General features: G+C 40.1%; 1 protein-coding gene across 2 annotated transcripts in view; it reads right to left on the reverse strand.

Moving 5' to 3' along the window:
• Window positions 1-3,593: 3,593 nt before the first annotated feature.
• Window positions 3,594-14,845, reverse strand: part of LOC119379360 (MAGUK p55 subfamily member 7) — a 69,820-nt gene continuing 58,568 nt past the window's right edge. The window contains exons 14-16 of one of the 2 annotated variants that reach the window (XM_037648668.2): window positions 10,815-11,017; window positions 9,681-9,821; window positions 3,594-3,806 (exon numbers count right to left, since the gene is read on the reverse strand). In XM_037648668.2, the coding sequence (XP_037504596.1) occupies window positions 3,621-3,806; window positions 9,681-9,821; window positions 10,815-11,017 (530 nt within the window). In that variant the 3' untranslated portion in view covers window positions 3,594-3,620. Of the gene's footprint in view, window positions 3,807-8,833; window positions 9,005-9,680; window positions 9,822-10,814; window positions 11,018-14,845 lie in introns of those variants that run through there. The other variant, XM_037648670.2, reaches the window with a different exon arrangement.

The raw sequence follows: 14,845 nt of genomic DNA on the forward strand, positions 1-14,845 counted from the left end.
TGCGACCCCCTCTCAGGTGATTAGGGGGGGCGGCTGCCACCCACTAATCCTTAGTTTAGCTGTCACCTTAGTTTAGCTGTTTAGTTTAGCACAAGAACCTTAGTTTAGCTGTCAATTTAGCATAGGGGCCTAACACGCAGAGAGATCCACAAAACACGCAGACGTCCACCGCTAAACAACCTATTCAATTTTTTTCAACAGCTTTCCTAAGGCGATGCCATGAAAATCACCCAATGGATGAGTTGTAAAAACCTGCAAGGCAGCTTTCCTGTACAACAGAAATTCATGTGCAATGGCAGTGCATCTTGTCCTCGCTACACTTGCTACGTGCAGTGTAGCGCTTCGTGTGTTTGGCCATGGCCTGGCTGGAGGGGAGACGCAACGAGCGCTCTCATTCACGTCCGTCGCGTCTCCACTCTACTCAGGCCATGGCTAAACACACGAAACACCACACTGCTCATAACAAGTGTAGCGGGGATGGGATGCACCGCCACTGTGCATGAATTTCTTTGGTGCAGGAAAGCTGCCTTGTAGGTTTTACAACTCGTCTACAGGACATGACAGCGATAGGAAGACTCTGGATACTAGTGGTATCCAGGGTGCACGGGAGAACTGTTTTGCACAACATTAACTGTGGTAGTAGACATTACTTGAAATGATGCCCAATCACATTACACACCCCAACCAATGAAAACATGCAAAAGCATTTGGCATCTGTCTGCAAGAGTGCACTGCATTGCAGCCTTTAATCACTGCAGAGTTACCTGGATTTTCGTTTGAGCCAGCACAACAGTGTGCACAGCAAGTTGGGGAAATGAAAATAATATTTTTGATGGAAAATAAAGCACTCACACAAATATTTTCACCTTGAGTGAAGAAAATATTCAAATTTCCTGTTTGCTGCACAAGATAAATGTGAGCACTACCAAACTACAAAGCCACCAAAATAGAAATATAATACATGGCTTAGAACATTGAGAAGCTTTTGGCTCCCACCACTGTCAATTAGCAAATATAATGCAACAAATGTCCAGCAAGTGATTCCATCATGTTCAATTGAAGTTCTAATCCATTAGATGCATGCGACATTCATTAAAGAACATTACAGGCAAAGGACAAGGTATTTTTTCCCCAAGTCTTCATTAGGTTGTGTGTAACAAAGAACGGGGTGGGACCCCTTGATATATTCTTCTTTTGTAAATTACTATAAGAGTAGCACATTTGCACACACACAGTTCATTTATGTTATTGATCAATGACACTGCATTCATAGTTACTGTAGGCTGTAGGTGCAATGAGAATCTGGAAAAGCTCCAATAAATGCACTGTGCACAAAATGTATGACCAGCCTTGCATCTAGTCTAGAGTCAACAAGGTTTGCAGTTGGTGCATTACGGACCCTTGTTTTTGGTATAGTGCACCAAATTACGAGCAGTTCACCTTATTTTGAAAATATATACAACTTAATCAGATGCTAATGACTTAGTGTTCCAAGGTGTACAATGGCCATCTCTAACAAGCAAAGAAATAAACTGATTCTTTTCTTCAACAACTAAAAAAGTTAACTGCTCTTTGCTTGTGCAACCTGCACCATCTACAAAGGGATCTGGCTAATGCAGTAATAAAAACTGTAGTCTTGGCTTATAACAAATATACTGTTAAAATTTTGCACAAACAAGGATTGTGGTTTGCACATGACCACTTTGTACAATGATGTCAGGTGGCATGCCAATACATAATTGGCATTTTGTACTGGTATTACATCCTATGCAAAGCAGTTCAGTATAGTGCAAAGCCTGTGACATAGTTCACAAATAGGAAGTAAAATAGCAGTCAACAGACCGAGCTTGCCATTTAGAGACCTGCAGAAAGGACAGGTATGGTTAAACCTTTGAGGTGTTGTGTTGCCTGCACCACAGCAAGTTAGCTCCAGCCGGGAAGCATACTTCATGTTAAGTGCATTCACTGAATTACACAAAATTTACTTATGCACTTGTACCACTACGTTTCATGTGGCTCTTGCAGTTAACTCTCATTTAGCTCTTCATTTGTTAACTTTATGAGGAGAGCACACTTCCCACTTGACAGCTCAGTTTACTTGGTAACAACCTGTGGTTGTTACCAAGTAAATATTGTTGCACTTTCAAGACGTGCTCATTATAAGAAACCATTTACATGCACTAAGTGGATCAGATGACAACTGCAGTGCTCAGGATAAACAAATCTCCAAAGGGTTTGAGACAACTTAGTGCTAATAAGTGCACCAATACATGAAAACACACAACAGCATCCAATCAACTGCCAGGCATGAGTAAAAGTGTGTGTGACCACAAGGGTTTAATACCAGCTATGAAAATTTTAATTCTGCACAGCCTTCATTTCTGCTGCAAGCACATAATTGAAAAAAAAAAAAACTAGCAGCAGCACACAGCACCGTTTCACAAAATGAAATGTATTTACAGCATTAAAAGAGCTGCCACTTTCAATTCTCAAAGCTCGCACAAGAACACTTCTTACAGACAATCATCATCATCATCATCATGTAATTTGTACAAACAGCAAGGCCATCACATGTTACTCAAGAGCAACTAATGTGACAAAAATTCCACATGCTACAGAAGCAATGTGCTCCATGCTCTCACCTCCAGAGAAGCACAGATGATTACAAGATCAAGCAAGCGATGAGCAAAATTAAAAAAAAAAGCATACGAAAAAAAAATACTAATCAAACTTAAGTTAGCTTCAAGCCAATCACATAGCAAAAAAATATAGCAGATTGAGTTTAGGTAGAGCAGGACGTAATTACATTTTTGTAAAATTCACAGCTATAACCATGCGTTGCTTTTTCATTGCCTACCATTAATTTATGCTTTTGTATAAGATAACAATGGTTTATAACAATGACAGTACTTCGAGATAGTTATTTACAAGATAAAAAGCCCTGTGGCTGCATGGCTTGCTTAATCGTGATTAAAGTGTTACTGCTTCACAGCTAGTTATATACAACATGCGATAAAAAATGATTCTTTCTTGCAGTATTCTACATTAACAAGCTTTGTTCATGCTCTCTGCTGCTTTCAGGAAATGCACTGCTCACTAAAACACAAGCAAATTTTCACACAAAAATCTGCTTTAAAGATAAGTAAAGCGACACTCAAATCATATGCTCGTGGTGACTTCTTTTTCTTGCATTTTTGACTTCAATAAGAAAAAAGAAAGACTGCCCGCTAAAACATTTTTAAAAAGTCACCAAATTTTTAGATATATTGCACCACATCTGTCTACATTTTTATCTCTTGGGACTTATGAACAGCTTAAGACAAATGTGTTCGTAGCTCCGAGCCATGATCTGATAATGGAAGTAACACGAGTTTCTCAGAGTTAATAGAGCTGAGATATGCTAGTAAAAAAGAAAACTTTAAACATCACTACAAGATGATAAAAGTTCAGTATAGATAACAAAAAATATGTCTGCACAATGCATAAACAATCAAATGCAGGGGTGAGAAACTAGGCTTCAATGTGAAACTGATAATCCAACAAAGCTTCACTGCATGCACTTTGCAAAAGGTCCTCTAGGCTTCCGCTTGGAGATGAACAAATGCTGTAGAGGCTAAGTTTCACTGGGACGTGACCACCCAGCTAGCAGGCACCCACTGTGGTTCAGCTTCGACCGATTTCACAGCTGCCATCAGCTGGTAGAAGGCACGAGGAAGGTCCTCGTTCACAATGGTCAAATCAAACATGTGGCCATACAGGAAGTCCATTTTGTGGCCTAAATAAACTATGTCATGGAATTCATCGTCCTGAAAAAGACAAAAGACATTTGATCCAGTCGGGCCGATCTAAACAATCCATGAAGAGGCTGCTAGAAACAGGCATACAATGACAGATTGATCTCACAAAGCTCCAGTGTTAAATTCTTTCAAGATTTTAATTATACAATGTCTCTTGCCTATAAGAAAGCAGGATACTCCCACAAGTTTGGGATGCTTGCGATGCAAATTTGTGATGCACCGGAAGTGTGCAAGCATGTCCAAAGAAAAAAATATTTAATAGAAAATGTTCAATGTCGGGATGCATGCTGACGTAGCTTCTTGCCCCTTTGTCATTATTCCCTGCGTAGCTTCCAGCACACTCACTAGTAGGGGTGTGCGAATAGTGATGACACCGAATCAAATATGAATACTAATCGAATACTCTTCGAATAGTTTTTGAATTAAGACAACCATTTTCAAAACACTCTTAAAACTCAAGAAGGGGAAACTGACAACCACCCATTTGTAGCATGAAGCAACAAGGAAATCCATATGGATTTCTCAGAAAGAAAGCTTCTTAGTTGCTGGCGGAAGGGTTCTGAACCCTTCCACAGAACTACTCTGTAATAATAAGTCTTACAATTAGAACTCCACAACATTTTGTTGGAACCAAACATTTCCAAACTTTCACCAAAGTAAGAGACTCAAAATACCACAACTACGAAAACTACGGTAAGCTCATATACACTAACAACCAGGGCCTGTGAAATATTTTTGTTCTTGTAGGTTGAAATGCAGCGGTGACTACAGTAATGAGGGTGATACTTGGTTGCCTGCTTTTAAATAAAACTGAGACGTAACGACTAAACAATTTTGAAGCAAACACCACGAAATCAGCTAAAGATGTAATGAAACGGATAAACCTGTTATCACAACATGGGCCTCGACGCCAAAAGAATGTAAACAGTGTTGAAAGCTGAAGAGCAATTTACGCGAACACAACACTTGCGTCTTTTATTCATGAAGCTGAACACAATCATAGCCTTCCCTCCCATGCTGCTGCAGCACAGTGAAAACTGAGTAAGAGTGGAGTTTTCAGAAAAATCGCCTTCATCTGGTAATAAATATAGCGTCGGTAGTCCCCTAAACGCTTGAGCTGCATGCACATTGGTAATTTAGTGATTAAAAGAACAAAAATTACCTTTTGCTTTTCCAAAGTTTCGTTCTTTTGGGGTTCTCCCGTCGGTGCTGATTATTTGAAAACTATTCAAAAAATATTTGGCATTTCGAATATGTACTATTCAAAATTTTTGAATATTTGCACACCCCTACTCACTAGGACAAAAGAGGAGAAAAAGTGCTCACAGTGCACAACAAATCCCTGTAACTCAACTCGTACTTAATGGATTCGGAAAAGTTTCGCAGAAAGCAACTTGTGAAGCAAAAACCTTTGATAGTGAGGTCACTCGATGATTATCTGCAAAAGTGTAGCAGGACCTCTTTAATTAAAAGGACCCTAAAATGGTTTTCACAATTTTGTATACATGCATTGAGCCGGTAAAGCATGTTTTAAGGATTAGTATTTGCAGAGTGATTTAAGCTCTCTATGTCAAGTGTGTAATTTATTACAAGACATTAAGCAAGTGAATCTCAACAGGTCACAGCGGTGCAGCCGAACGAATTTTCAACATTTCGCTTCCATACTACGTAGCATTGTCCTATGATAAGTAACACCGGTGACCGATCTGTTTAGATATGTCCAGTCTAGGTCACTGAACCTCCAGTGCACAGCGAGCATCATCTGCCTGTGTTACAATATGCTCAGTGTTGATGCGAGCTGCGCGACAGTGTTTACCTCGAGGCTCCTTGCTGCAAATCTAGCAATTGGTGGCTTGAAAAGCTGCGAGATCGTGTAAGGCAACCGGCGAGCAAAGTGGCTTCAGCTCATTGGCACAGTGAGCGTCGCGCTCTAACTATCCAATGAACGCCCTGATCCACGCGTCTTTGGCAGTAACTTCACCCCTGAAGACAACGTTGCCCAAGCTTATGCTTATTGTGCTTATTGGTGATCGTTCTCAACTACTTTTTGTTGTCCACATACTTCTTGGCGTTTGTAGATTGTCAGCGTACAGAGGAGAATAAAATAAGAACGGCTGGCAGTGTTGCGGCACCTGGAAGAGCAGATCTCAACCACCCTGCACACTTCGTCTCTGTTGCCCAATGACATGCTGGGCAGGGCACACGGCCAGTGTTGACTGCAGAGGACACGGAGAGGGTAGTGCAGTTCAACCCATCGAGTGTGCTACCATCACCAGTGATGGCTGCGTATTTGATTAGTTAAGGAGAAAAGGCAGTGCTGAGAAGGAAGGTGACATAATTGCCCGTAGCTGTCTTGGGCGCCACTTAATTTATGGTGCGAATGATTTGATGATGCTGTAGCCTAAACACTGACGCCAATTTCAAAAACCGTTTCAGGGTCCCTTCGAGTGCTTGCTCTTTTCATAAGCAAATATGCATGTCTGTCCCTGAGTATGTCAGTCTTCAATACCACTGCACGTGCACCCAGCATGGACCAACCATAGAACCAAACAAATTCAAAATACACTGCTTCGAGGCTTTTAAGGGTGTTTCAGGCTTAAGGGTAAAGTGGAAGCCAGCAAGTCTGCCAAGACGCTGTTGTTGGACGCCATGCCTCAGCGAAGTGTGCGACATACTCTGGTGTCCTGTGACAAGACATTACTGTTGTTGGGCCTGATTTTGCCACATTGTTCATATGCTCTTTCTTTATACTAATTTATATTACATATGCTGTGGACACAATACACATTGCATAGCAGCCAAACACATTACCAATATGTGCGATAATGATGACCATCATCCTCAGTCTACCCTGTCCACCGCAGAACAAAAGCCCCTCCCAATAATCTCCAATTTGCCCTATCCTGTGCGGGCTATATCGATTTTACTCCTGAGAACACCTTGACTTCGTCGCACCACCTAACTAGCTGCTGTCCTCAGCTGCGTTTCCCATTCCTTGGTATCGATCAGTTGTCTGTCCTACACATTACACAGCCCCCCACTTTTTTTTTTTTTTTTTGCTAAATGTGAAATAGATAATCTGCTACCCCTGCTTGTTGTCAGATCCATTCTGCTGTCTTCCGACCTCTTGATCTTACGCCCGTCGTATTATCGCACACTGCATGGTCCTTATCTTTTTTCCAGAGTTTCTTTCTTATCCTCCAAGTTTCAGACTCATATGTCAGTACGGGCAATACACAATTATTGTACAGACTTCACTTTATGGAGAGTGGTAAACTGCCTGTCAAGATTTAAAAATGTCTGCAGTATGCCACTCAAGCCTCCCTTATTCTTTGGTGAACTTCATTTGCGTGAGTAGGCTCCCCTGTAAGTAAGCGACCTATAGTCGGGTGCAACTTTAGAAGACAGGAGAGGCCCCGCCCAGATGACCGAAGCGCAGCAGCCAATTGCCTCTGCGACTAAAGAAATAGTTTTCCGTCGGCGGGGTCACTGGCCGTCCGGCTCATGTCACCTGAAGTGCACGCCTATTGGTGGAGGCTCGTGTGTGAGGGAAAAATGCTGCTGCCTTCTAAAGTTGTACCCGACTATAGATATTCATACTCTTGCACAGATTCTAAAGGCTTGTTGCTAATTTTGAACTCTTGTCCTTTCACCTGGTTGTTGAGCATTATCTTCATCTTCATCAGCATATTCATTAATAGCCCTACTTTAATAATTTCTCTGTTTATGTCTTCATTTACTTCTTGCAATTCATTGCCATTATTGCTGAAGAGCACAATGCCATCTGTAAAATGTACACTGCCGAGATATTCTCCATGAATCTTTATTCCTATTTATTCCCAATTTGGTCATTTGAATACTTTTTCTACACATGGAGTGTACAACACTTGAGAAATCTTATCTCCTTGCCTGACCCCTTTTCTGAATGCATTTCCTTTGCTTTTCTAGAGGAGAACAAGGTAGATGTTTGTAGATGTTCACTATGGTACTTACATATGTTTCAAGTACTACTCGATGATGCAATGCTTCGAAGAGTGCTGGTAACTCTACTGAGTTGAATGCCTATGAATACCTATGCATGTCTATGAAAGCTGTATAAAGCATCTTGTTATACTCTGATGATTTCTCAATTACCTGATTAACCATATGGCTGCACATTGCAGAGTACCCCTTTCTGAAGCCAACTTGCTATTTAAGTTGAATAAAGTGTTTCTCTTATAAGCACTAAGTGGAAGCCTGCGAGTCTGATGAGACACTGTTGCTGGACGGCCTCAGCAAAGTGTGCAACATATTCTGGTGTCCTGTGACAAAAGCATTAACTGGTGTTATGCCAGATTTTGTCACACTGTTCATATGTTGCTTCGTCATACTAATTTATATTACAGTGCCACATAACATATGCTGTGGACAAAATACACATTGTAGCACCTTACTAAGAATCTATGGAATAAAGTCAAGAATTTCACAGAATCTTGTCTGGTTTGGAGGAGGCATTGTAAAAAGTGGAAATGGAATGCCAACCATGAATATACATACACATACAAAGAAGTTTTGGTTCCACATGGGAACTGAAACGTCTTTGTATGTTTTCTTTAATTTGTGGTTGGCATTCATTTCAGCTTTTTACACCCACAGAATAAAGAAAAATATACTCTAGGATGGCTGTTCATTTTTTGTTAATGTCCACAAAATGTCCCAGTGTGGGTAGGACTCAAAAAAGAAGGAGCAAGGGGAGAGGAGGAGGGCACTACGAAGTAGTTTTGTCCCACCAACGAAAAGATCTCTGCACAGCTAAGCGAAGTATGCTATACAGAGTGCGGCAATTCAAGCGTTTCCAGCTAAATAACTACTGATTAAGTGCACAAATCGTAAGCACTGTTTGCTTGTTCCTAACATTCTTTGTCCTCCTAACAAAGAACTCTTCATAATGTGCAGTTGTAATCACAGAGGCTGCTGATATTGCAAACATAAAAGGATTGGCAGTGAAAAGGGCTGTTCATTATTTTAATAAACAATTTGAAATGTACTCAATATTCACTTTCAATTTGCTTCTGGCACTATAATAAATTAGCGTTCGATCTCATTTAAAAATTTGTTTAATCACTGCCACATACATTTCTTTAATGGACAAAAGTTTGCCCATTACAGTGTATCTTGAATCCATCGTCACAGTTATCCACTCAGCCATCATGGAACCAACCTTACAGCTGCAATGCACAATGTGGTAGACAAATGGAGAGGAAAAAAGCCTTATTAGCAGTAGCACTGAACAATGAAAACACCATCATCAACGAAAGAACTAAGTAAGAAAGCACAAATATCAGGATGTTGACCTCTGCATATAATCAATTGAAAGACATGATTTACTGTTAATCAGTACAAGCTTATCAAGATAAATACATATACTGACATTAAGGAGAGGTTTGTCTTAGAAAAAAATCCTTGCAAAGGCAACAAGGAAAAGTTTTAAATTTAAAAAGAAATTATAGCTGTAGCACAATGCCACAGTGCCAACAATGCATTTCACAGATGACATTTCAGAACAAAGTAAAATATTTTGTGATATCTGTGCCTATCAAATTGCTGAACTTGCACAAAAGAGGTCAACAATGAGGAAGCTTATGCCATGCTTCCAGAAGTGGCTTGGATTCTTAGATGAGTCAGCAAAGACTCGCTGACCATTCCTCAGCCACACAACCAACGAATAGCTAGCAGAGCAGACATTGTATGCGTTCTTTCTTGTCAACTTTTCAAGTAGCATGAAAGGCTTCAGTACAAGCAGCTAAAAATAAATTCCATTTCTCCCACAGACTAAAATGAAAAAAAAACTCATTAGTACTGAAATGCTACTTCTGATGAAAGAAATAAATCTCAGATACGCACCGTAAACCCTCGTGAGCAGTTTTCATCAAATGTAGAACGTGCGCAGGCCTTATTTCTTGTTTCTTTCAGAATTTCGATGCTTGGAGGCTTGATAAATATAACAAATGGCTTAAGCTCTGCTGTTCTGAGCATTTTCAGTGCCTGAAATGTAGAGCTGTTTAGTATTCTAAAAAAAAAAAAAAATCTGGCTGCATAAGTTCCACGTTAACAGGTTCTATATTATATAGCTGCATAAATGACAAAAGGCCAACACTAATATTGCTATTCATGCATTCATAGTGAGTCAAGAACTATGCAGAAAAACAGGATATTGAAAAAGCACCACTGCGCAATAGGATGTACAATACACAAGCTAATGAATCAAGTCACAAGAGTAAACAACAGAGAAAACCTAATGAACTGGCAAAGGTCGCGTTACTTGGCCACAATTTAGCACCACCTGAAGCTTCACATTTTTCCCCAATTTCTTGAGACATACAATTTCACGCATTCAAACCGTTAGGAACCACAATTTTTAGTACATGATATCTAGTCCCTTTGCTATTTTTTGTGCGCATATTTACACGTCTACAATGGCTCCAAGTTCAATACACACCACAGCTTTGAAAAGCAACTTTAAGAGCACAGCAAATGCTGCCATGTGCATAAGTGGCTTGCACTCCGCGCTTTCCAAGCTACTGTGGGCTAAGTATGCTACTTTGCTTCTTAGAGAAAAATTAAAATTTTGAATGCGGAAGTAGCGGCAATTATATATTTATCTTTTTTCTGCCTCTGAAAATGGCTTTAAATGTTGCTGCCACTGGTTATAAAGAAGGCATTTCATTACTCTGCTATTACCCTACATGTATGTTGGAACGTGGAATTGCATATCTACTGCTTGGGAACTAACAAATGCCCACTTCTGGAGAACCTCACTTACTGGAAATGGTGGTAACTTTGCTCAATCCAAAAAAAAAAACTCAATAACCAATGAAGAAATCAATGCACAAAATTTATGCAAGAATGAACTATTCTAGGCCGTCAAAAGTATTCAAGACAAACAGTTCTAAGCCAAACATTCAGGCATTCACCTACAACCTTGGCACATCAATGTCAATAAAAGCTTACAGGACAATTATACAGTTGCATTCATACCTGCGGATGTGGATTCAGCACGCATGTGTAGCCAAGGTCAACAATGGCTCGAACAGTGTCAAGGCTGGTCCCATAAAGGTTGCCCCTGTACTCCCCATGCTCAACGAAGCGGCCCTGTCGAATCTTTTCCTCCATTTCAGACCGGCTCACAAAGTAGTAATCTCGACCATCAACCTCCCAGGGCTTCACAGGACGACTTGTATCTTGCACAGCAAACAGAAGAAACTACCATTGAAGTCCATTAGCTTGTAGAACACTCTATATACAGGGCCCCCAATTCAAAGTTAAACTATTCACAATTTAAACAAAAAGGCCATGCTAGTAGCTATGCAAGTGCTGCTTCTGCACAGGTGGTTTTGGGATTTTTGGCAGATAATTTTGCACATATGTACGGTCACTAAAATACTAATTAATCCTTTTGCTACCATATACTGAGCACAGATGGGCCTGCTGTGCAGATTATTTTTGTGGCATAGGGGTGCTATGCAAACTACATTCTATTATAAGTAGTGCGTTACAGTAGTAAATGATAAAGAAACGTCAACAAATAGGGTTTTCATATCAACTGAAGCGGCACTTTTCAGTTATGAAACCAAAGTGAAAATCCAACGATTAGTTTTTGTATGAAAAACATTGAAACATTCAGGCATGCACACGGCTATCATCTGGGCCCCTTATGCCTTTACAAGACTTCTCCAAGGGAGCCAGTGTCATCACTTGAGTCCTGTGACTGATGTTGCTATCGAAAAAAATATTGAAAATCTTGTCATCCAACAGTATGCGTTAACCACCTCTTGTTCACATCCTTTCATCTTGTTCACATCCCTTCAGGAGTGAAAAGAGTATGGAGGCATGCTACAAATATCAAGCAAGAATATTGAAAAATCGAAACGCCACTGTGGTGGACAAGTACAACATATACTGCCGATTGCATCACTACAAATATGTTTTTTAACAACCGCACTTCCCACCCGGCAAACCAGCCGCTTTGGTAATACGGCCCTGTTGCACCCAGTGGTTTTCTGGCATTGGTAGCTACTGCGTTTGATATTTCTGAACATTTTTTCATTGCAATTATGGTATATGTTTATGTTAGGTACTTGAAGAAAAGCATATTCAAAGACAACTTCATCTTGTATGATACTCCTATAGCTCTTGTGATTCAAGATATTCATAATCAAATTTTACACTCCAAACACTAATTTCACATTCAGAGACAGGAGTCTCGACACAATGATAAACCCCCACCCCCCATCATGTGAGGCTGTTAGCCATTTAACAGAGCGTAGCCATATGGAGCGTAGCCATGAAACGGAAGCTGTCAGCCAATAAACGGGTCATAGCTGTTGTCAGCTATGACTGGCTTCCTATGAGGAATCTTTTATACTTTATCTGAATTAATTGTGGCATTTCACACGCCACAACTACAATATTACAGGGTTATTGACGGGGACTCAATAACCCTCAATCACCCCCCTGTCCCTTGAAATCTTGATGGAGGGGGGTGTTTTACCAAAAATAAATATAATAAAAATATGTGTTTTCTCAAATAGTTAGGGCCTTCAGCAAATTTATATTTAATATAAACTTATGCCTCATTTACAAAAAAGAAAGAAAGAAACAGAGAAAAGCAAGTCATTATTTGTTAACTGCTCTTACTTTTTCATGTAAATTATTTTCAAAGTGCATAAACCCCCTTTGCAAGTAGCATTTGCTGAGCTGCAATAGCCTTTTCCTAATATTAGTGATGAACTTTAAAGGCCCTGTATAAGCACAGAATAAAACTGTCTTCAAACAAACTAACTCTAGATAAACAAAAAACTTCCTCAAAATTTTGCTATTTAATTTGAATTGCACCCAGTGCTACATTGTCAGCTTAGCACCAGTATTCATTCTTCATTGCTGGATTTTAAATACATACTATTGGTGTGGCAATAAAATAATGCTTAGTCATGGCATCAAAAGCAAAGACTGTAGACATTCTGTTAGTCGGGCTGTTTAAAAGTTAGAGTTCACGTACAGTACAAAGATTTTATATAAAAGTTCAATCATCAGCTTGACTAATAAAGAAGAGCAAAAGAAAACATTTTTAGAACACACAGTGAAGCAATTACAAAAGCTGAAAAACATTTATCAAGTTTTGAAACTGCTAAACACAGATGCACACAATTACTTTACTCAGTGGTGAAACAGCCATTTTACCTTTTTGCACAGACCTTGTCTCAGGCAAAAAACTGAATTGGCACAGCAATAACTTTTCATACTGATTCAAACACACATCTATACACCATTTTCGGGACGCGCTCAAGCGCCGCCATTTTGGACTGATAACGTTGCAGTTTTGTATCCGTATCAAATAAACAGTGCTACGGTGAACTGGCACCCACGAAAACGTTTGGGCCGGTACATTCAACGTTTGATGACCATGATCATTTCATATTATGACGTAAAAAACCGCAAAACAATTGCTTATCAGCCCAAGATGGCGGCGCCCATGAACCGAAAATAAAATTGTGTATACACCATATAGTCTAAATATTAACTGAAATACTAATCGACAAGTATGCCAAAGCCTGCTCTTCCATATTAATTTGGCATTCCAAATAAAATTTCACTGGCTATTTTAATGAATTTTAAATACAATGCATTTACATGTGCACATATTGCAGTATAAAGCTACTTCTATGATTTAAGCTTGCAAGAGGCAATACAACACTTCCAATAAAGTGAGCAAAGTAACCTCAATAAAGATTGCACAACAATGACACACTGAATTAAAATCAAGACACCCAGAGGTTTCATAATGGGCAACAACCCTCGTACATAACTGTGCACTGGATGATGTGACAGCTGTTTAAATCACAGCCACAGATGGGAACTGCTCTGCCAATTATACACACTAACAGCAAACTGTCATGGTTCAAGGGTTACGTTTTCCAGCAATCCCCTGCCCCAATTTTGCCACTAAACCGGTGAAACAGCAAGCCTCTCTGCTGCCAGCGCAAAAAAAAAAAAAGTTTCGTGATCAACTCAAATGCGCACCTGCGGAAAAGACGTGCTTCACTGCAACACAGTGGTGACACGCGAGCAGCATGTCACCTGCTTTTCGCAGTGTCAGCAGAGAGGAGCAGGTGAGTTGTGACAGCCGCAAATTGCCAGAGCAACCGCCAATCGGAGGTTCGCATACATCGCGAATTCCATCAGGCCGTCCTTTATTATTTCTTAATTTTCCCAGAAAGAATGGGTAAATCATGGCGCACTGACGTTGCGAGAAACATGCGACATGCTGCCCGTGTGTCACTGCTGTGCTGCAGTGACACACGCAGTGCCCGCAGGCGCCCATTTCAATTGACCACAAGACTGCTTTTTTTCTTTTCTTTTTCTTTTTTTTTTTTGTGCGCTGGCAGCAGAGAGGCTGGGGTGCTTCATCTGTCACTCGTTAGTATTACTAAAGTGCATTGCCTTGTGGCTCCCAAGGGCCGTCGTTTCCGCGGATTAGCGGCGAAATCGGGATCGAGAATTAGCAGATGGCACCTAAAGTTTTTGAATTAACCGGGCTGGTACTGATCGCCGCTTCAAATTATCCACTCAAGTTTACATTGCAAAATACGGGACCGCAAAAATCCTTCAAACTAAGCGGGATTTCGAAATAATCGAGTTTGAATTAATGAGTTTTTACCATATATTGAGGTTTGGATGAAAAGAACCTCCTGCATAATAAATTTGTCTTCACTTAACTTCATTTCGTAGTGTACTGTTGCATATGACGACTTTGCGGAAAGCACTACCATATTCAACGAGTTGTTCGACGTGCTGCTTCTCGTGAGCCACATCAAAAGTATAACTTTTCTTTGCTCAACATGGCCATCACCGAAAACGAATTTGCACTATATTTCTAGCCTGAGATTTCATTCTATTTATAGAAAAACAGAGCCTGAATGGCTTCAGAATAAATACATATTTAATTACAAAGTAATTAAGAATGATTACTATAACGCACATACTGTATTCTGACGTTATTTATGTTGCAA

The sequence above is a fragment of the Rhipicephalus sanguineus genome, chromosome 1, assembly GCF_013339695.2.
Source record: "Rhipicephalus sanguineus isolate Rsan-2018 chromosome 1, BIME_Rsan_1.4, whole genome shotgun sequence".
In the NCBI taxonomy this organism is placed as follows: domain Eukaryota; kingdom Metazoa; phylum Arthropoda; class Arachnida; order Ixodida; family Ixodidae; genus Rhipicephalus; species Rhipicephalus sanguineus.